Raw genomic sequence first — 21,060 nt, forward strand, 5'->3', positions numbered from 1 at the left:
GCGGCCGGGGGCTGGGGCCGGGGAGGGAGGGCGCCGGGGGCTGGGGATGGGCGCCCGGGGTCCCGGGCCCAGGAGGGAGGGCGCCCAGGGGCTGGGGATGGGGAGGGCGGGCACCCGGGGGCTGGGGCCGGGGAGGGAGGGCCTGGGGATGGGGAAGGCGGGCGCCCGAAGGCTGGGGGTGGGCGCCCGGGGTCCCGGGTCCCGGAGGGAGGGCGCCCAGGGGCTGGGGATGGGGAGGGAGGGCGCCCGGGGGGCTGGGGATGGGGAGGGAGGGCGCCCGGGGGCTGGGGGTGGGCGCCCAGGGGCTGGGGATGGGGAGGGAGGGCGCCCGGGGGGCTGGGGATGGGGAGGGAGGGCGCCCGGGGGCTGGGGATGGGGAGGGAGGGCGCCCGGGGGCTGGGGGTGGGCGCCCAGGGGCTGGGGATGGGGAGGGAGGGCGCCCGGGGGCTGGGGCTGGGCGCGCGGGGTCCGGGGCCCGGGAGGGAGGACGCCCGGGGGCTGGCGTCGCGGGCGGGATGCCCCCCCTGGCCGCACCCCCGCGGCTCGGGCTCGCAGCCCCCCCCCGGCCCCCCGCCGGCCGCGCTAAAAATACCCGCGCGCCCCGCAGACCGCGACCCCGGCCCCCGGCCCCCCCGGCGTGGGGCGCCGCTGGCTCCCGGAGCCCAAAGAAAGGGAAGGCGCGGGGGCGGGGCGGGCCGCGGCCCCGACATATGGATGTGATTTCTGCGCTCGAGGCAGACGGGCCGCTCCGCCGCTCGGCGCCCGCCGCCCGCTCCTCCCGCGCCCCTCGCTCGCCGCGCGCCGCGGGCGCATGGGCCTCGGGACCCGGGGTCCCCTAGGCCGGGCGGAGCGGCCCGGCCTGACGCAGACCTGCACCCCCACCCGCCCAGGGCCCGCGGCGGCTGCCCCGAGGGACGTGGCCCTAGGAGGCGGCCATGGGGGCCGCGCGGATCGCACCCGGCCTGGCGCTCCTGCTCTGCTGCCCGGTGCTCGGCTCCGCGTACGCGCTGGTAAGTCCCGGGGCCCTGGGCACGGCCTGGGGCCCGGAGGCTTGGTGCCCCCGGTATCTAGACTTTGGGGTCCCTCCAGAGCCCCGTCCGCGGTGCCTGCCCTTCCTGGGGGGCTGTCCTGTGGCTCCGCTGCCCGGAGTCTCCCTATTTTCAAAGTCTGGGCTTGGGGTCCCAGGTCTGGGGATGTGTGGCCGGCGTCCCGGCCCTCTGACTGTGCCCTTCCTGGAGGACCTGTGATGGGCAGGACTTTGGCTCTCAGGAGGAGTCGCAGACTTTGCCTGGGGGGTTTCTTGCAAGTTTGCTTGCAGTCCAAAGCAGAGCTGCGGTCCGAGGTCAGAGTCCCCGGCAGGGGTAGGACCTAGGGCCCTTCAGCACAGCGCACAGCGGTTTCTCCTGCGCGGCCCACAGGTCCAGCTTGACCCAGGGCACAGGGCTTGTGCTGTGGCTCTGCACACAATGCTTGGGGGGATGCGGGTAACTGAGACGCTCCCTTGGGGAACTGTGCAACCCCTGAGAGTGGAGACCGAGAGGCAGCGTGGTGGAAAGCTAGAGGCAGAAGAAGGCTGTGGAGCCGAGCTCCCCAGGCAGGACAGGCCCAGAACAGCAGACACATGGGGAGAGACGGGCCTGTCATCCCGGGCCAGGGTCTGGGGCTATTTCCTGGGGAGGAGGATGCCCCTTCCTCTCAGTCCCATCCCAGGACACTAGCCCATTGCCGAGCACTTTAAAGCCTTTGCCGCCCCGGCTCAGCCTGGGGGGAGCATCTGCCTGCAACTGAGGCTGGAGGGCAGGCAGCCCAGCACCAGCTTCCTCTGCAGGACAGAGCCCCAGCGGGGAGACAGGAGCGCTGGGCTTCCTCCAGCCTGACGCCTGTGTGGCCCCACACAATCTGTAAAGAGATGGAACACTTTCTCTGCGCTGCCCTAATCTGAGGCTCTGCCCTCCTCATGCAATTCTGTCCACTACTCCCTTAGCCAGTGCCTGGTCCTCAAGATTCCCAGCAAAGGACCCCCCAGACCCACCCACGGGGACCTGCAGGTTGGGATGCTGGTGCTGAGAGATGCTGCAAGCACTGTTGCTCCAGGGCCGGCCGTTCCCCACCTCCCCAGGGAGCCCCGAGGGCAGTGTGCGCTGTGGGTGGGTGGGTGCTGTGGGTGTTCTCAGAGGCAGTATGTATGTTACGGAGCGCAGGACTCCGGCCCTGGTGTTTACCGAGTTTTGTGGGCCTGTGTACCTAGCATGGTCAGTTCACATGTGCCTGAAGCTGTGGGTCTGTACACATCTTGCATAAGCAGTCCTGAGTGTGTATGGATGTACATCTTGTGTGCATGTGTGCGTGCCCAGGTCTTTTTTTTCTTCAGCACTGGGTTTTGCACCCTGGGGCGCTCCTCCATTGAACTATGTCCCCAGCCCTTTTTATTTGGAGCCAAGGTCTCTTAAGTTGCCCACTCTGGCCTTGAGGCTCGGGTCCTCCTGCCTCAGCCGCCGCCCGGGAAGCTTCTGGACTGCCTACTATCAGATCCCTTTCTGAGCGCTTTGTGTGTGTTGGCTAATTTAACCTTCTCCATAACTCTCTGACCAAGGGAGTGTCCCTGTGTCTAAACTGAGCCCAATCACAGGCCACTCTTTCTTGCTTGCTAACCAAACACAGAGCCAGGTGCCTCCATCTGGCCGTGGGTCCTCAGAGCCCCTACTGCTCTCTACAGAAGCGGAGGTGCGTTTTTCCTGCCTTAGGCTGGCCCAAGGCTGAGGGTAGGGTGGGAGCCGGTTGGAGTCCGCCCGACCTTGCCAAGGTATGAGTGGACTGGACCTTCCCTGGCTTCGGGGGCAGAGGATGTGGCTCAGCGGCAGACCCACCGCCACCCTGTGGACCCCCCGGGGCTCCACGACAGCCAGCAAGAGTCCGGCCAGCCACCCGCCCCCTCCGCTGAGCCCAGGCTGCTGATCCGTCCAGATCAGAAGCGTGTCCACCGTGCGAGCCCACCAGTCTCGGCCCACACCAGCTTCTTTCTCCAGTGACCTCAGGGCCACAGTCAGATGCCCTGACCCTTCTTGGGCCTCACAGGGGAGAATCTTGGGAGGTGGGGTCTGGAGAAGCAACGGCCAGAGGGTAGCCCTCCCTGGGGGCACCTCGTCCCCTGGAGGGCAGGCTGAGAGCAGGACCCTGCGGCTGGCCGGGGCAGCTGTGACGCGCTTGCGTTTAGACAGGAAGGGCCAGCATGCCTTCAGCAGGGCCGTCCCTGGACTCTAGCTGGAAAGGGTCATACACATTTTCTCACTCCACCTGCTCACTCAGCCATTTTACAGGAAAGGCCCCAGGCCACAAGAGAGTCTGACAGAGGTGGGATTTGAACCAACGTCCTCAGACTTCTGCACTGAGCAGCTTCCTCCAAAGCAGGCCAGAGCTGCCATTCCTGGAGGCCCCTGTCCACCTAGGAGCAGGCCCTGGGGCTCCCTCCTCCTACCCCGGCTTTTTTTTTTTTTTTATGATACTGGGGATGGAACCCAGGGGCATTCTACCTCCAAGCTACACCCCCAGCCCTATTATTTATTTTGTGGTGCTGGGGGTGGAACCCAGGGGCCTTTCTACCTCTGGGCTATACTCCCAGATCTATTTAATACTTTATTTGGAAACAGGGTCTCACTAAGTAGCTGAGGCTGGCTTCAAACCCGTGCGATCCTCCTCTCTCAGCCTCCCAAGCGCTGGGATTACAAGCGTGCGCCACCACGCCCGGCTTATTATTTATTTTGAAACAGGATCTCACTGAGTTGCAAAGGGCCTCAGTAGCTGGGGCTGTCCGCGAACCACGATCCTCTGGTCTCCACCTCCCAAATGCTGGGTTTACAGGCGTGCACCACCACACCCAGCTCCCTGTTTTTTATTCTTTATTTTATTTCTGAAACAAGGTCTCACTAAGTTGCAGAGAACCTCACTAAGCGTCTGAGGCTGTCCATGAACCCGCGATCCTCCTGTCTCAGCCTCCCGATTGTTTTCACAACTGTATGTTCATTCCTATTAATACAAACTAAACAAATCCTTCTTGCTCTCGAGCCCCAGCCCCCCTTCCAGAAAAAGACATTTCTGCGGGGTGGGGGTCCTGGGTGGGGTACTGCCGCCTCCCGCCCTGCCTGGCGCCTCTTTGTGTGTGTATCAGTCAGATAGCTCTGTTCTGTTGTTTTCTGTTCAGTTTCCTTGGTTGTTTTAAATGGTATCAGTTACTAGATAGGGTCCGCCACAGGCATTCTTTTTACTTCAGGGTGGATCTTGGATATCTTTAGTCAGTAAATATAAATCTACCTTTTTTTTTTTTTTTTTTTTTGCAGTACTGGGAATTGAACCCAGGGACATACCTCTGAGCTGCACCCCCACCTCCTTTTTTTTTTTTTTTTGTACTGGGGATGGAACCCAGGGGCTTTTCTACTTCAGGGATACACTCCCAGACCTATTTTATATTTTATTTGGAAACAGGGTCTCACTAAGTTGCTGAGAGCCTCACTCAGTAGCTGAGGCTGGCTTCGAACCTGTGCGATCCTCCTGTCTCAGCCTCCCAAGCGCTGGGATTACAAGCGTGCGCCACCACGCCTGGGACCCACCCCTATTTTTTATTCTTTGAAACTCACTAAATTGTGGAGGGCTCACTAAATAGCTGAGGCTGGCTGTGAACCTATAATTCTCCTGTCTCAGCCTCCCAAGTACAGGGATTTTAAGTGCCTGGCTAAATCTTTTTAAATTATTTTATTATTTGAACTGGGAATTGATCCTAGAGCTTTTTCTTTTTCTTTTTTTTTTTTTCGGGTTTGAGGATGGAACCCAGGGGCATTTGATCTCTAAGCTACAACCTCTGCCCTACTTTTTACTCTTTATTTTGAAAAAGGTCTCACTAAGTTGCGGAGGGCCTCACTAAGTAGCTGAGGCTGTCCACGAACCGAGATCCCCTGGTCTCAACCTCCCGAATGCTGGGATTATAAGCGTGCGCCACCACGCCCGGCTTAGAGCATTTTATTTTAAGCTACATCTCCAGCCCTTTTTATTTTCCGTCCTCACTGAGTTGCCCAGGCTGGCCTAGAACCTTTGATCCTCCAGTCTCTGCCTCCCAAGTGCTGGGATTCAGGTGTTCACCACTGTGCCCTGCTTGAATCTATCTTCTTAAGTCCTGCATACTATTCCAAAATTCAGGAGTGGCTGGCACACCCCAGGACAGGAATGCACACTGAGATTGCTCTTTTGCTTTTTCCTGTATGTGTGTGCAAGCGTGTGTACGTGTGTAAGACTCCGGATCGCAGCAGGCAAGCTCCTTGAGCTGCCCTCCCGCGTCCCCATATGACTGTTTCCCAGTAGGATATTTCTAGATTCTCTGTCCTCTGGGTCTGAGAACACACACGCTTCCGTTTTAATGGCCACGGTCAAACTGCCCTCTGAGCAGCTCCTGCGGGTTTGGACTCCCCGTCCCCCAGCCTCTCTCACGGGGTGAGGGTCCTTCCTCTTCACCTCCACGTTTTTAGCTCTCATGCCGGAGGGCGATTAAACACAGAGAGGGTGGGTAAGAATTATGTATCGCATGGACTTGCAGAGCAAGGCGGCCGTCTGGAGGGAGAGTGGTCTCACTATGCCTTCTATAGGTGGCGTTCACTGTCACTTTAATTTACTGATTACCAACGTGGTTGGCCGTTGCGCTTATTATAACCACCTTCTCAGAGGAGCTCGCCCAGAGCCATTACCGTCTTCCTATGGATTATTTATCTCGTTCGCATTGATTTGTCGGGGCTTTTTATATCACCTGCCCTTAAACACATCCTCCTCTGCCCCGGCTCTCATGACTGCTGGACAGAGCGGCAGGAGAGAGCCAGCCCTCCCGGGAACTGGGGTTTTCTTCGGAATGTTGTAATGAGGCGCCAAGCGGCCTCCCCCAGATTCCTGTTGCGGGCTTTCTGGGGACACTCTCTGGCCCGGCTACCACATCAGGTAGGCAGCTATTTCAGAGAGCCCCAGGAAAAATAAGAGGTGGGTAAGGTTTTATTTTTTTGCAGACCCTTGAAATTGCCTGTGGAGCGTGGCGTGCCGGGGAGAGAGCACCAGGATTTACTCAGAGATCGCCTGTCCCTTAAGAATCCCGACTCTGAGGCCACCCTTGTGCCCAGAGTGAGACTGGGCGGACCCCACAGCTTTGGCCCAGCCAGAGGTGGCTTAGGCCACACAGTCCCCAGGCCAGGCCAGGCCTCGGGCGCTTGTGAAGATCCATCGTGTCCCAGCGCCAGCTCCGCCATCCCGGGCCATTCTGCTGCCTGCCCCAAAGCTGGCCACGCTGGCTGGCGGGATAAGAGGCGTCACTGAGCTCCCCCCACCCTCCCAGCCCCAGACACAGGCAGCCTGTTCAGGAAGGCCAGAGGGGGAGGAAAAGCCAGCGCTTGTCAGCATTGCTGATGAGGAGCCGTCCCAGCCTGCCTGGGCCAGACAGACAGACAGACAGACAGAGGGCAGCAAGAGGCGAGAGCGCCATGCGGCCAGCTGGCCTGCATACCGCGGGGGTGCCAGCCAGGTCCCAGGAGTGGGCCTGCACGTGGGCCGAGGGAAGGCCAGGGGCCTCTGGACCTCAGCACCGTTGCCACCGGCCTCAGTGTGGAGGCCGCAAAGAGGCTGGCTTGGTGGGGCGGAGGCTGGAATGGGGTCTGGAAGGCACTGCTGTGAGGCCCCTCAGCTCCATCCCCCTCCTGGCCTCCAGCCCCTCTGTAGCCTGGTGGCCTGGTGGCAGGTGAGGGGCCGCGGGCCAGCCCCGGGGGCGGTGGCGGTGGCTCGGGCACAGAGGCTCCTGCGGCTTTCTCCCAGGGACCAGGATGACCCCAGCACCATGCAGGGCGCCCTTATTGGGCAGTGAGCTGCAGAGGCCTGCCTTCCTTTCTGCCCGGGGAGAGTTTCAGCCTGCTGGGCTCCAGGCAGCAAAGGTGTAGAATTTGGCAGGCAGGAGAGGGAGAGGAGTGGCCCTCACTTGGACGATGGCCGGATGGTCACCACCTCTGCCTGCCCCAGCCTCAGTGGAGTAAGCCTGTGAGCTCAGAAGTAGCAACGCCGGGCGTGGTGGCGCACGCTTGTAATCCCAGCACTTGGGAGGCTGAGACAGGAGGATTGCACAGGTTCAAAGCCGGCCTCAGCTACTGAGTGAGGCTCTCAGCAACTTAGTGAGAAACTGTTTCCAAATAAAGTATAAAAATGGGTCTGGGAGTTAGCCTGGAGGTAGAAAAGCCCCTGGGTTCCACCCCCAGGACCACACACACACACAAATAGGAATATAAAAAAATCGGGCTGGGGGCTGTAGCTCAAATACCACTGGGTCCAATCCCCAGTACTGCAAAAAAAAAAAAAAAAAAAAAAGTAGCTCAGTGCACATCAGCTCCCGTGAGTCCCCAGTCTGTGCGCGTGTGCACACAGGAAGGTTCCCTCTTGGAGGCTGGGCAGGAGGGCCGCCACAGCAGGGACTCTGAAGGCCAGAGGGAGTCACTTCACCCCAGCCCAAGACCACAGAGGCTGTGGGGGCAGGTACCAGGCAGTGGTCAGTGCCTCCTGGGCTGACTGGCCCCTGGCCATGACCCAGCCCCCAGTTCCTTCATTCCCGCCCAAGACAAGCAGATGTTGGGTGTAAGAGGATGCAAGTCTGAGTCCTCCGCACCCTGGAGCGGGGCCAAGAGCCGGCGTCTTCTAGGGGAGAGCCACCACGTGGGGGAAGGGAGCTGCAGACAGAGCCTCCAGACGGAGAGGCCCGCCAGAGCTGTCAGCATTCTTCCCGCACCCCGCCCCACGAGATGAGGCCGCCCCAGCCCCTCTTGCCCCCACAGAGGACAAGCTCGGGGGCTGGCGCTGATCTGAGCTCTGGCCTGAGTCCTGGCTGGATCCAGAAATGCAGGGAGTTGCTAGGTGTCCGTCTACCCCAAAGCTAGCCAAGCACCCTGACCCAGCAGGCGTTCCCTGGGCCCCACCACCCGTCTGCCTGTTGCTGTGGGCCCCTGGATGCAGCACCCCTGATTCCCAGGCTGGGGCTTCCACGTCATCTGGCAGCAGCGTCCCTGGGGGGTCCCCAGGAGCTCTCCCTAGCCCCCGCCATCTAGGCCATGCCATGGCCCTGTAGTAACCTTCCCAGCTCTTACAGGGAACCCAGAGCAAGGGCAAGCCACTTGGGCACAAGGGCACAGTGCCTTGGGGACGGGATGGGATTGTAGTGCAAGTGCTGGTGGCAGAGTCCTTGGGTGGGAAGCGTTGCAGACGCGTGGAGGGGGATGCCTCCCTGACTCCACCCTACATGTCTCACCGTGCTCTGATTGGACGGCAGAAAAATGGGTTTCAAAGCCCCAGGGGCCAGCCAGGCATGGGGGCGCACGTTTGTGATCCCAGCATCCGGGAGGCTGAGACCAGAGGATTATGGATCGCGGACAGCCTCAGCTACTTAGTGAGGTCCTCCACAACCTAGTGAGACCCTGTTTCAAAATAAAGAATAAAAAGTAGGGCAGGGGTGCAGCTCAGAGGTTGAGTGCCCCTGGGTTCCATCCCCAGACCCACAAAAAAAAAAAAATCCTGGAGGCCAGAGGTGGGGTGGGCCTCGCCCCTGTGGTGCACGAAGGACTTTGGGGCCAGAGGGAGCAGGAAGCGCATGTCCCTCTGCGTCTGGGAAGGATGCAGCCCCTGGCCTCAGAGAGGGTGGAGGGGCAGAAGCAGGTGGAGGTCCTGGAGGCCCCTTGGGCCCGGGGAGGGTGCGTGGGTCGGTTTCTGCTCGTCAGTCTGCCAGATCTCGGTTCTCAGCCTGTGACTGCCTGCCCTGGTCTAGCTGTAAGGCCGGTGGCTGGTCAGAGCTGGTCAATCAGTGTGCCTTTGGGGACCCACAGGAGCCTTGGTCCCTCAGACTCTGGGAGCTGGTGCCTTTGTTCCTGTGTGGGGATTAGAGGAGGCCAGTGTGGGAGGGAATAAGGACAGGAAGATGGCACGGTGGTGAGGACTGGTTATGGGGCAGGTGGTGGTCTGCCGCCACTGTTTGTGTTCCTGTGGTGGTGCTGGGGGGCGGCGGCCATGCTGATGCAAATGGTGATGGCAGTGAGGTTACAGCAGTGCTGCCGAGGCTGGTGCAGGGGTGGCGGCAGCGGTGGTGGTTATGGTGATTGTGGTGGTGGTGGTGATGGTGATGGTATTGTTGGTGATAATGGTGGTGGTGACGGCATTGGTGGTGTTGGTAATGGTGATAATGGTGGTGATGGTGTTGGTGGTTTTGGTATTGATGGTGTTGGTGGTTTTGGTGTTGGTGTTGGAGATGGTATTGTTGGTGATTTTGGTATTGTGATGGTGGTGTTGGTGTTGGTAATGGTGATAATGGTGATGGTGTTGGTGGTTTTGGTGTTGGTGGTGATGGTGTTGGTAATGTTAGTGGTGGTGGTGGTGGCGGTAACAGGGAGGAGTTATTTATTGATGGAGGCATTCTTTAGGACAAAGGCATGGTAGCAAATTCGTCCTGAAGTCAGAGTAGGGTGGAAACTTTCAGACCCTTCAGCAGCCTAGATCCCAAGGCCAGAGGTGCAGGGCGCACTCCAGGTTGGTTCTGGAGGCTCTGGGTCCTGGCCAGCCAAGTTGCCCTTCCTCTATCTCCAGGGAGCGGAGTAGGAGGGAGAGTAGTTGTGGGGCCAGCAGCCAGGTTATGGGCACCCACTCCTGCCTTTCCTGGACCACTGGAGATCTAGGGTGCGCCCCAGACCCCGGAGGCAGGGAAGCACGGACTTGGGCGCTCAGAGACACACTGCTACAACCCCAGTACTTGGGAGGCTGAGTCAAGAGGATTGCAGTTTCAAGGCCAGCTTCAGAGACTCAGCCAGACCCTGTTTCAAAATAAAAAGGGCTGCCAGGCATGGTGGCCCACCCTTGTAATCCCCAGGCTTAGGAGGCAGAGACAGGAGAATTGTGCAAGTTCAAAGCCAGCCACAGACCCTGTTTCCAAATTTAAAAAAAAAAGTATAAAAATGGGTCTGGGAGCGTAGCCCAGGGTAGAAGGGTTTCCAGGAACCCCAGTATACCACCAAAAATAAATAAATAAATAAATAAATAAATAAATAAATAAAAAGGGCTGGAGGTGTAGCTCAGAGGGTAGAACGCCCCTGGGTTCAATCCCCAGCACCACAAAAATGTTTTAAGAAGGAATGTACACCTGGGCCGCTGTCCGCAAAGAACGGGCTCCCACGCGAGTTTCACGTGAACTCCACACTCCAGCTTCACGTTTTTGCGCCAGACAGTCCCCATGGGAGGACACTGCGCAGTGTGCGTGCCACCGCCGCTCGGAGGACATGGCACTCCTCCTGCACTAAGTAAAACCAGCAGGACCCGCCGCCAGCCAGTTGGAGACTCCTTGTCCTGGAAGTCCCAGCTGCGCCGCCAAGAGACTCGGTCAATTAGCTTCCCCGGCAGCCTCCCGCCCCGCCCCATGCGATGGGCCCGCCCTGCTCTCCCTCCCGCCACCCGGCACTCAGGCCCGGGAACCCAGGCCTGGAGAGTCCAGGCAGACGTCCAGGGCATCAGACTCCATCCTGGGGGGTCCTCGGGATGCACCGATCCATGAGCGTGCTCCAGGCAGGGTGCAGGGTGCAGTGACCACCCTCTGACTCCCCTGCCCCCACACAGACCTGCAGCCACCTGCTAGGGTGAGGCCCTGCACCTTCACTGGGTTCCCTCTTCCTTCCTTAAAACGATGTTAGTGAGCCAGGCGTGGTGGCGCACACTTGTAATCCCAGCATTCAGGAGGCTGAGACAGGATTGTAGTTCGCAGACAGCCTCAGCTACTTAGTGAGGCCCTTTGCAACTCAGTGAGACCCTGTTTCAAAATAAAAAATAGGGCTGGGGGTGTAGCTTGGAGGTAGAATGCCCCTGGGTTCCATTCCCAGTACTGCAATAAAATGAAATAAAATAAAAAAGAACAAAAAATAGAGCTGGGGTGTCGCTTGGACATAGAATGACCCTGGGTTTCATCTCAAGTACCACAAAAATAAATAAATAAATAAAATAAGGCTGGGCGTGGTGGTACATGCTTTTATTTTGTTTGTTTGTTTCTTTCTTTCTTTCTTTATTTATTTATTATTCTGTGTGTGTGTGTATGGTACTAGGGATGGAACCCAGGGGCCTCCTACCTCTGGGCTACACTCCCAGACCTATTTTATATTTTTTATTTGGAAACAGGGTCTCTTATGCAAGAGGAGGCTCCTGTCTCAGCCTCCCAAGTGGTACACGCTTTTAATCCCAGCATTTGGGAGGCTGAGACAGAAGGATTGTGTAGGTTCAAAACCAGCCTCAGCTACTTAGGCCCTTTGCAACTCAATGAGACCCTGTTTCAAGATAAATAAAAAATAGGGCTGGGGTGTCGCTCAGAGGTAGAATGCCCCTGGGTTTCATCCCCAGTGCCACAAAAAATAAAATAAAAAATAAAAATGAATAGGGCTGGAAGTATAGCTTGGAGGCTTCAATCCCCAATACCAAAAAACAAAAGCAAGCTCCTGGTGTATGCAGCCGGGAGGAAGGGAGGACTTTGCTGCGGGGAGGGCCATAGTGGAAGGTCCTTCCCAGTGGCCTGTGGGAGGAGCTTCCGATGGCATGCTTGTGGCTGCCTGGTGTGCCCCAGCCTCCCCCACTGGAGACCCGGATGGGCGGCCAGGGGCTCAGCATCCACCGGGACGCAGCCTGGCCACGTGGGCGACCGCCTCCTGCGGCCCCATTCCTCATCCACCCCTCTCCTGCCCTGGTCCCCAGCGACCTTGCGAGGCCCATGGGGACATTCCGCCTGCTCTCACAGAGTGTTGGGCTGGCAGGGGACAGCCTCACCTTCCCCTGGGATGGGCCGGTCTGGGCCAGGGCCACAGCTCAAAGCCAGGGGCCCTCTGGAGGGAGGGCTGGCTCTGAGCCTGCTGCCCAGAAGTGCTGCTGCAGTCTGACCCTTGACCTCACAGGTGGACGCAGACGACGTCTTCACCAAGGAGGAACAGATCTTCCTGCTGCACCGCGCCCAGGCCCAGTGCGACAAGCTGCTCAGAGAAGTCCTGCGCACTGCAGGTGGGCCCCGGGTGGCCCAGTCAGGGGAGGGTGGGCAGGCTGGGGTGAAGTCAGCAGCCCCGCACCGCCACCACCGGCCCCAGATCCCAGAGCCCTCAGCAGTGTGCATTCTCAAAAACGTGGTGGCTCGGGGTGGAAGGAGCCTTTGCAGGACTGGCCTGGAAACCTGGGCCTCCTCTCGGTGGGGCAGGGTGGCACGAAGGCCAGATCACCCCGTGGGCTTTGAGCCCCATGAGCCACGGTTCCGATCTCTGACGAGGGTGATGGCTGCCCGCAGGGTGGCCTGACAGCTTCCTGAGGGAGGAGCACCCAAGCAGAGTGTGGGGATGGCCACCTGGGCAGAGGGGGACAGGGCTCTGGGGCAGGCAGGACCCACGGTGGGAGAGGGGTGGAGGTCTGCTGCAGCTGCTGTGGGCTTGGTTTGGGGGTAGGTGGCCTGTGTAGGGCAGGGGCAGGAGGGTGGTCACAGCCAGGGTGCTCAGCTTGGGAGTCAGGGGTCTGGCTGGGACTAGCTAAAGGTCCCCCAAGTCGGATAAGCAGTAGACTTCCCAGCACTGTTCCACTGGGGAGACAGGCCGGGCAGGCCCCAGCCAGGGGCGTCTCCGGGGTGAGTTCTGGAAACTGCACACCCCCACTCAAGTAGGAGGAAGGGGTAGGTGGACTTCATCACCAGCCACCTCAAACACAGGGCCCACCCTCTGACCCCAGCTCCCCAAGCACCGCCCTCGGTCAGTTTCTGCAGTGCGCCCCCTGGCGGCCCCTGCAGGCTGTGCTCACTGGCTCTGCAGGGTCTGGCCAACATTTACTGCTGAGCCCAGCTCACCCCGCACTCGGGTAGCTCCTGATGCCTCTCTTCCTGGCAAGCACTTTGCTCCTGGTCTCAGGTCTCCCAGGCATTCTAGCCTGGGCAGGGGCCAACCCCATTGTGCAGGGGGAGCCCGCATCGGGGGTCCCAGGGTCAGCCCTGTAGCACACTGACAGCCCGGATTGCCCGGTTTCTCAGCCAACATAATGGAATCAGACAAGGGATGGACGCCCGCATCCACGTCGGGGAAGCCCAGGAAGGAGAAGGCATCCGGGAAGCTCTACCCTGAGTCCACGGAGGGCAAGGAGGGACCCCCCGACAGCAGGCGCCGAGGTACGTCCAGGACATGGCTTGGCTCCACTGCGCATGTGCACACGGAGCCCCGGGAAGCAGGGCGGCGCCTGTATAGGCTCGTAACCCAGGGAGATGCGAGCAGAGAGGACCCAGGGCTGAGCCAGTCACAGGCAGGAAGAGGTGCACAGAAGCGGGCAGGGCGCACCGTGGTGCTCGGGAGGCTGAGACAGGAGGGTGGCTGGTTTGAGGACAACCTCAGCGAGTAAAAGACTCTCAGGGAGACCCTGATTCAAAACAGAACAAAAATAAATTATAAAGGGTAGCTCAGAGGTAAGTGCCCCGTGAGTTCAATCCCTGGCAACACACACACACACACACACACACACACACACACACACACACACTGTTGAGAAGAGGCAGGGAGAGATGCACACACAGGTGGAAAGACAGCCACAGATGGAGGGCCTGGGGCACATTGTGAGCAGCGGCACGGCAGAGGAGAAGCAGAGGTGCCGGGCAGGCCCTGCGGGAGTCCAAGAGACAGAAACAGCCCGGGCTGTGGTCATGGGGCTGGGTGGAACCAGCCGGGTGGGCAGTAGATTCCAGATGGGCCACATCTGGGAGCCTGTGGTCACCCTGTGGCTCCCCTGGGACCAGAGGGAATTGTGGGGCTGGCTGGGTGGGGCTGGGAACGCGGCGCCCAGCACAGAGAGCCTTTCACCACACGGGCCGGGTGCAGGCATGGAGCAGGCTTCCAGGAGCCCAGCCCTGTGGTCAGAGCCCGGGGGAAGGGGGGACCCCGAGGAGGGGACCCTCCGCGGTCACCTGGCGTCCCAGCAGTGCGGCCTGGGCTCCCCGTGGGGCTGCCCCATGGGACCTCCCCGTTGGCGTTAGAGCTGGGGCTGCAGGAGCCGAGCTCCCCACTGCCGTCCGTGTAGGGAGCCTCCCAGCGCGGGGTGTTGGTCTGGAGCGTGGGACCAGGAGCCGAGGCCTGGCGGGGCTGAGCCTCCAGGGGCAGGGTCCTGTGGTCCCCGAGCCTCCGCTTCTCCTGGCCTCTTTAGGCGCCCTGGGAAAGGGGCGCGGTGCCAGAGCCTGCTGCTCCGGGGCCTAAAGCTCTGAGGCTGCGGGGGACCTCCAGGCACAGCCTGGAGTTTGCGCCCCCGCCCGGGCACACCTGACCCCGGAGTAGCTGAGTTGACCTCCCCTGGTGTTGCCACCTGTCTGGGCAGGACGCCCCTGCCTGCCCGAGTGGGACAACATCGTGTGCTGGCCCCTGGGGGCTCCCGGCGAGGTGGTGGCCGTGCCCTGTCCCGACTACATTTACGACTTCAATCACAAAGGTGAGGCCGGGAGCGGGGCTGGGGCTCGGCGGCTCCAGCCTCGCCCGGCCCTGACCCCCTGGACCCGCAGGCCAGGCCTACCGGCGCTGCGACCGCAACGGCAGCTGGGAGGTGGTGCCCGGGCACAACCGCACGTGGGCCAACTACAGCGAGTGCCTCAAGTTCCTGACCAACGAGACGCGAGAACGGGTGCGAGCCCCCCGCCGCGGCGCCCCCACCCCGGCCCGGCCGCCCGGCGCGCCCTGAGCCCCGTTCTGTCCCCCCGCGCAGGAGGTGTTCGACCGCCTGGGCATGATCTACACCGTGGGCTACTCCACGTCGCTGGCCTCGCTCACCGTGGCGGTGCTCATCCTGGCCTACTTCAGGTGGGCGGGGCTGGCGGGGCGGGGCCTCGCGGCGGGAGGGGCGGGGCGGGGCCTCGCGGTGGGCGGGGAGGGGCCTCGGGGCTGGCGGGAGAAGGGGCCTCGCGGTGGGTGGGGCGGGCCTCGGGGCTGGCGGGGAGGGGCCTCGTGGCGGGCGGGGAGGGGCCTCGGGGCTGACGGGGAGGGGCCTCGTGGTGGGCGGGGAGGGGCCTCGTGGTGGGCGGGGAGGGGCCTCGGGGCTGACGGGGCGGGGCCTCGGGGCTGGCGGGGCGGGGCCTCGCGGTGGGCGGGGCGGGGCCTCGCGGTGGGCGGGGAGGGGCCTCGCGGTGGGTGGGGAGGGGGCTCGCGGTGGGCGGGGAGGGGCCTCGCGGTGGGTGGGGAGGGGGCTCGCGGTGGGCGGGGCCTGCGCACCTGCCGCTCAGCCCCGCCTCCGCGTCCCGCAGGCGGCTGCACTGCACGCGCAACTACATCCACCTGCACATGTTCCTGTCCTTCATGCTGCGCGCTGCCAGCATCTTCGTCAAGGACGCGGTGCTCTACTCGGGCTTCACGCTGGACGAGGCGGAGCGCCTCACGGAGGAGGAGCTGCACATCATCGCCCAGGCGCCGCCGCCGCCCGCCGTGGGCTACGTGAGTGCCCGGCCGCCCCTGCCCCCGAGCCCCCGGCTGCCAGCCCCGGGGCTGACGCGATGCTCTCCTAGGCCGGCTGCCGGGTGGCCGTGACCTTCTTCCTCTACTTCCTGGCCACCAACTACTACTGGATCCTGGTGGAGGGCCTGTACCTGCACAGCCTCATCTTCATGGCCTTCTTCTCGGAGAAGAAGTACCTGTGGGGCTTCACCGTCTTCGGCTGGGGTATGGGCCAGGCCTGCCCAGGTCCGGGAATCACGCCGGCCAGGGGCTCGGGTTCTCCTGGTGCTGGCTCACCTAGGGCGGAGAGGGGACCCTCAGGCCCGGATGTAGCATGGGCCAGCACAGCGGTCCACTCCGGTAGTTGTAGTGACAGGAGGCCGAGGCAGGAGGATCTCACGTTCCAGAGCAGCCGGCAGTTTACATGGCTTGGTGGTGGAGCACTTGCTTGGCCAGTGTGAGGCTCTGGGTTCAGGCCCCCACCCTGGGTTGGGAGGAGATTCTGCTTGGGGCCAGAGGGACCTGGAGTCAGCTCAGCTGGGGCTCGACCCTCCCCACCCGGAGCTCGCGGGGCCGGCCTCTGAAGCTGCTGGTCCTCTCACCTGGAGAGGGCTTCCCTGGTGGTCCAGGGCAGCACCTGGCCCCGCAACCCCTGCAGAGTGGGTGCCTGGGTCTCGCTGCTCCAGCCCCACAGGCCCGGGATCCAGTTACCGATAATGACCCGTTAGTGTTGGCAGCTCTGGAGCCTGGCCGGGCTCCGGGGCCACCAGCCAGCCAGGCTGCAGAGGGCGTGCCGGGAGCCGGAGCCACCGCACTCAGCACCCAGAGGCCCCTGCTGGACAGGCACAGCCTCTGCCCTGCCCTCACCCTGCCCCAGAGCTAGGGGATTTCGCCTGGTCCCAGGGACCATGGTGGCTTGGGAGCCAGGAGGGTCCAGGTGGGCCGGAAACACACGTGTCAAGGAGCAGGCAGAATCCTGGGGCCCTGCCCAGCCTGGGAGCCAACCCTCACCTACCCAATGAGGGCCTTTTTTTTTTCTTTTTTTTGTGCTGAGGATTGAATCCAGGGGCATTCTATACCCTACCCCTATTTCTTTCTTTCTTTCTTTCTTTCTTTCTTTCTTTCTTTCTTTCTTTTTTTTTTTTTTTTTTGTGGTACTGGGGTTCCTGGAAGCCCTTCTACCTCCGGGCTACACTTCCAGACCTATTTTATGCTTTTTTTTTAATGTTTGGAAACCGGGTCTTTTAAGCCAGCGTGGCTGGCTCAGAACCTGAGCGATCCTCCTGTCTCCGCCTCCCAAGCACGGGGATGACAAGTGTGCGCCACCACACCTGGCTATTTAATTTAATTTTATTTATTTATTTTTATTTTTTGCGGGTTTGGGGATGGAACCCAGAGGCATTCAACCTCTGAGCTACATCCCCTGCCCTATTTTGTTTTTTAATTCTTTATTCTGAAACCGGTCTCACTGAGTTGCGAAGGCCCTCACTAAGTAGCTGAGGCTGTCTGTGAACCGTGATCCTCCAGTTTCCGCCTCCCGAATGCTGGGATTACAAACGTGCGACACCACACCCCGCAGGGGCTAGGACCTTTCAAACTGGGGGAAGAGGTGGGACTTTGAGAGAAGAGAGTGCTGGTTATAGGCCCCCTCCCATGGGAGCCCCAAGCCGAGTGGGGGCAGCGGCAGCAGGACTGGGAGGGAGGGCTGGGCTGCTTGTGCCTTCTTGCTGGATCAGGTGCCCAGCAGGCCCACACAGGGCAGAGAGACAGACCCACGTAGGTGGGACAGGACCCACACGGACAGAGGGCTGAGCCCCAGAGGAGGCTGTCAGGGCGGCACAGGCTGAGCGTGGTTCTGTCTGCAGACCTGGGCCTGGGGCAAGGGTGTCAGGGCATGAGGAAGAAGCTGGAGGTCGTGGGCACGGGGAGCGACCTGCGGGGCGGCATCGTGGACCCTCACACCCTCTGTGCCCACAGGTCTGCCTGCCGTATTCGTGGCCGTGTGGGTCGGTGTCAGAGCCACTCTGGCCAACACTGGGTAGGTCCAGCTGGATAAGGGGCCAGGGGCATTGACCCACGCCAGAAACAGCCCTGGTCCCCCTCCTGACCCCGGCCCCAGCCAGGACCCCAGGGCTTCCGCAGAGGCGGGGGCCTGGCCACTTGTGTACCCTGGGCCTCCTCCGCGGGCAGGCTGGGCACGGGTACCGGAGGGGCCAGAGGCCGATGTCTCAACCTCCCCCAGGTGCTGGGATCTGAGCTCTGGGCACAAGAAGTGGATCATCCAGGTGCCCATCCTGGCTTCCGTTGTGGTGAGCAGGGGCCCCGGCACCAGCCGACAAGGACATCCGGGAGCTCCCCAGGGCCCACCCCCCTGCAGTCCAGGGGAAGCCGAGTCCCAGGGAGCCGCCCGGGGCTGGGGAGGCAGAGCAGAGCCCGCGCGGGCCGGGGCCGAGCCTCGCTGCCCCACGGTAGCGGCTCCACCCTCCCTCCCTCAGCTCAACTTCATCCTCTTCATCAACATCGTCCGCGTGCTGGCCACCAAGCTGCGGGAGACCAACGCCGGCCGCTGCGACACACGGCAGCAGTACCGGTGAGCTCACCCCGCGCCCTGGCTCCTCGGGCCCCTGACAGCCTGCACCGGGCAGAGAAAGACAGAGGTCCCCAGGCAAACCCGGGCCAGGCGGGTCCAGCTCCTGACCCCGCCGCCGGGCCGCAGCCATGGGTCTTGCCCGTCAGATGCGCTGGGTGGGCCTCCACGCCTGCGGGGCGGGCGGCTGACCGCCCCTCCCCCCAGGAAGTTGCTCAAGTCCACCCTGGTGCTCATGCCGCTCTTCGGGGTCCACTACACCATCTTCATGGCCCTGCCCTACACGGAGGTCTCGGGCACGCTCTGGCAGATCCAGATGCACTACGAGATGGTCTTCAACTCCTTTCAGGTGCGGCCGGGGCGGGGCTCGGGCCGACCCGCACCCTCCCGGGCAGCCCTGACCCACCGTCTCTCCGCAGGGATTCTTCGTCGCCATCATATACTGTTTCTGCAATGGGGAGGTAAGTGGCCTCGCGTGGGCCGTGCCCCTCCATCCTCTGCCATCCTTCTTTGTGGCAGGAGAGGTCCTGGCAGGCGGCCAGGCTCAGGACGCCCTCGGCTTTGCGGGTTCCCGGGTCTGGGCCATAGCCACACTCTTCCTGCCCAGGCAAAGGCACGGTCACCTTGGGAGCCCTGGAGCCTGCGGGCCTGATGTGCCGGCTGCCTGCGGCCAGGTGCAACGCTCCGAGAATGTGGGGTTTGCCTGGCCTGGAGTCTTCCAGCGGGCCCCTACCCGTCAGCACAGGGCAGGGCCCCCCAGAGGTGGGGCAGGGGCATTGGGGGGCTGTCAGGGCTTCGGGGCACTCCCAACTGCCATCTCTCCCACCCCAAGGTGCAGGCTGAGATCAAGAAATCTTGGAGCCGCTGGACCCTGGCCCTGGACTTCAAGCGGAAGGCTCGCAGCGGCAGCAGCAGCTACAGCTACGGCCCAATGGTGTCCCACACCAGCGTAACGAACGTGGGTCCCCGCACCGGGCTCAGCCTGCCGCTCAGCCCCCGCCTGCTGCCTGCTGCCACCACCAACGGTCACTGCCCACTGCCCAGCCATGCCAAGCCCGGGGCTCCAGCCCTCGACGCCCAGGACACCACGCCGGCTGCCGCAGTGGCTTCCAAGGAGGATGGCTTCCTCAATGGCTCCTGCTCGGGCCTGGACGAGGAGGCCTCGGGGCCCGAGCGGCCAGCCCCACTGCTGAGGGAGGAGTGGGAGACAGTCATGTGACAGGCACCACCAGGGGACCTGCTGATGCGGGCAGATGGACAGATGAACCCGGAGACCTGGGGACCGATGGACTGTTGCCCATTCAGGGCTGGGCCAGGAGGGGAAATGGGGAAAGAAAAAAACAAAAAAACAAAAAAAAAAGAAAGAAAGAAAGAAAAAGAAGCACCGCGTGGCTCTCTGGCCTGCACTGGGTTCTCACCCTGGAGGATGGGTCCTGGAGCCATGGAGTGGGAAGGCCGGGAGTCGTGGGAGACCTGAGTCTCAGCTGTCCCCTTGGTCACTGCCCACACTTACGCAGGACCCAGGACACTGGCACCCCTGAGCCAAGTCCTGCTGGCCCCCAACCACTGCCCGAGCAACCTCAGGCCCTGCTCAGCCGGGCTCGTGGCAGGCAAGGCGAGCACCACGCCAAGGCCTGGTGCACCAGGACGCAGTGAGCGGTGGGGCGCCGCCGAGCCACGCGTGCCTGTGTGTCTGGGGGCCACTTGAGTTACAGGGAGAGCAGTGAGGCCTGAGTGGCACTTAGGAGCAGTGCCGGTGTGGCGCCTAGGGAGGGGTGGCTGGGCAGGAAGCCATTGGGGAGATGGTGGCCGGAGTGAAGCACCGGCCAGAGAAGGGCTGCAGTCAGGCAGACCTTCATCCCCCTCCCCATGGAGACCAGACACCAAAGAGTCAGTGCGAAGCCCTGAGACCACGGCGGGCACTTGGCCCCCCTCAGCCCGGGCTCCTCCGTCAGGGCGTCTACCATGGTGGGTCTCCACACACCCCGATACACTCAGGCCACCACCCAGGACTGGGCTGTGCCCCCAGACCTGCCTGTGCATGGCCCCCAAGACAGGGCCGTTCTTCCCCTTTGGACTAACTGCCCATCTCAGGTTGCGAGTCCCCAGGCCGGGCCCCCATGGTGGACTCGTACAGGAAGACCGCCCCACAGGATGTTTGTGCCCAGGCCAGGCCCCTCGTTGGGCTCAGTGTCCAGGATGGGACTGACCTCACATCACTCAGACCCTAGGCAAGGTTCTCTCCCTCAGCCTGGAGCCCTGGGCCTGGACTGGCCTCTGCTCAGGCTCTGCCTGCCTGGCTGGCCAGTGGCTGGCTGAGGAAGCGGGAGCCCTGGGCAAGCCTGGCAGATGGTCAGGTCTCTGCTGGCCTCAGGCAGCAGCCGGAGCCAGGTGGTCACTTCTCCCTTCAAGGCCCCACAGCTCAGCCAAGCCACAGGGAACACGTAAACAGCCGCTGAGCGGGCTGGGAGGTGCTGGAGACCCGCTGCCACCTCCCACCTGTCCTGGGTGTGCGTGCGGCCTACTCCCCATGGCTGTCTCCCCACCAGTCCCTGACACAGGCTCAGCTTCGCAGCTCTTGGCTCTGCCCCTCTGCCAGCAAGCCCCTGCTAAGGAGGGCCACGCTGGGCCCTGGCCCAGGGTGAACAGGCCCCAGTCATCCATACGCCCCAGTGGTTGCCAGGAGGTGGACGGGATGGTGGGTGGGAGGGAACCGGCTGTGTTCTCTGGAGGATGGAGGAGGCTATGGCCCTGCCCTGAGATTCTGACAGGGTCCCACGCCAGCCTGGGTGTTAGGTCAGGCTGGGCCCAGTGGAGATGGGGCCGGGGCTTGCTCTGCACGTGATCTGGTGAGTCTGGCTCCCTGCCCCCATGCCTCCTCAGGTAATCCCAGCTGGAGGTGACCATGGCCAACTGACGCAGGCTGGGCTGGGGCTGGTCTCACTGGCCAAGAAGCGCAGAGAGGCAGGC

The 21,060-nt window shown here is 62.1% G+C and overlaps 1 protein-coding gene across 1 annotated transcript; it reads left to right on the forward strand.

Annotated features, from left to right (window-relative positions):
* Positions 1-935: 935 nt before the first annotated feature.
* On the forward strand, positions 936-19,309 carry PTH1R (parathyroid hormone 1 receptor; the record flags this gene model as incomplete). Its single annotated transcript, XM_080715823.1, has 14 exons — positions 936-1,010; positions 11,970-12,072; positions 13,076-13,210; positions 14,401-14,511; positions 14,582-14,700; positions 14,782-14,876; positions 15,317-15,503; positions 15,575-15,728; positions 17,481-17,541; positions 17,746-17,812; positions 17,999-18,093; positions 18,298-18,439; positions 18,510-18,551; positions 18,923-19,309. The coding sequence occupies 14 exons, from the start codon at positions 936-938 to the stop codon at positions 19,307-19,309; spliced, it is 1,773 nt and encodes a 590-aa protein (XP_080571949.1).
* Between the last annotated feature and the right edge of the window lie 1,751 nt (positions 19,310-21,060).

Source organism: Muscardinus avellanarius, assembly GCF_963383645.1.
Source record: "Muscardinus avellanarius genome assembly, chromosome: 18".
In the NCBI taxonomy this organism is placed as follows: domain Eukaryota; kingdom Metazoa; phylum Chordata; class Mammalia; order Rodentia; family Gliridae; genus Muscardinus; species Muscardinus avellanarius.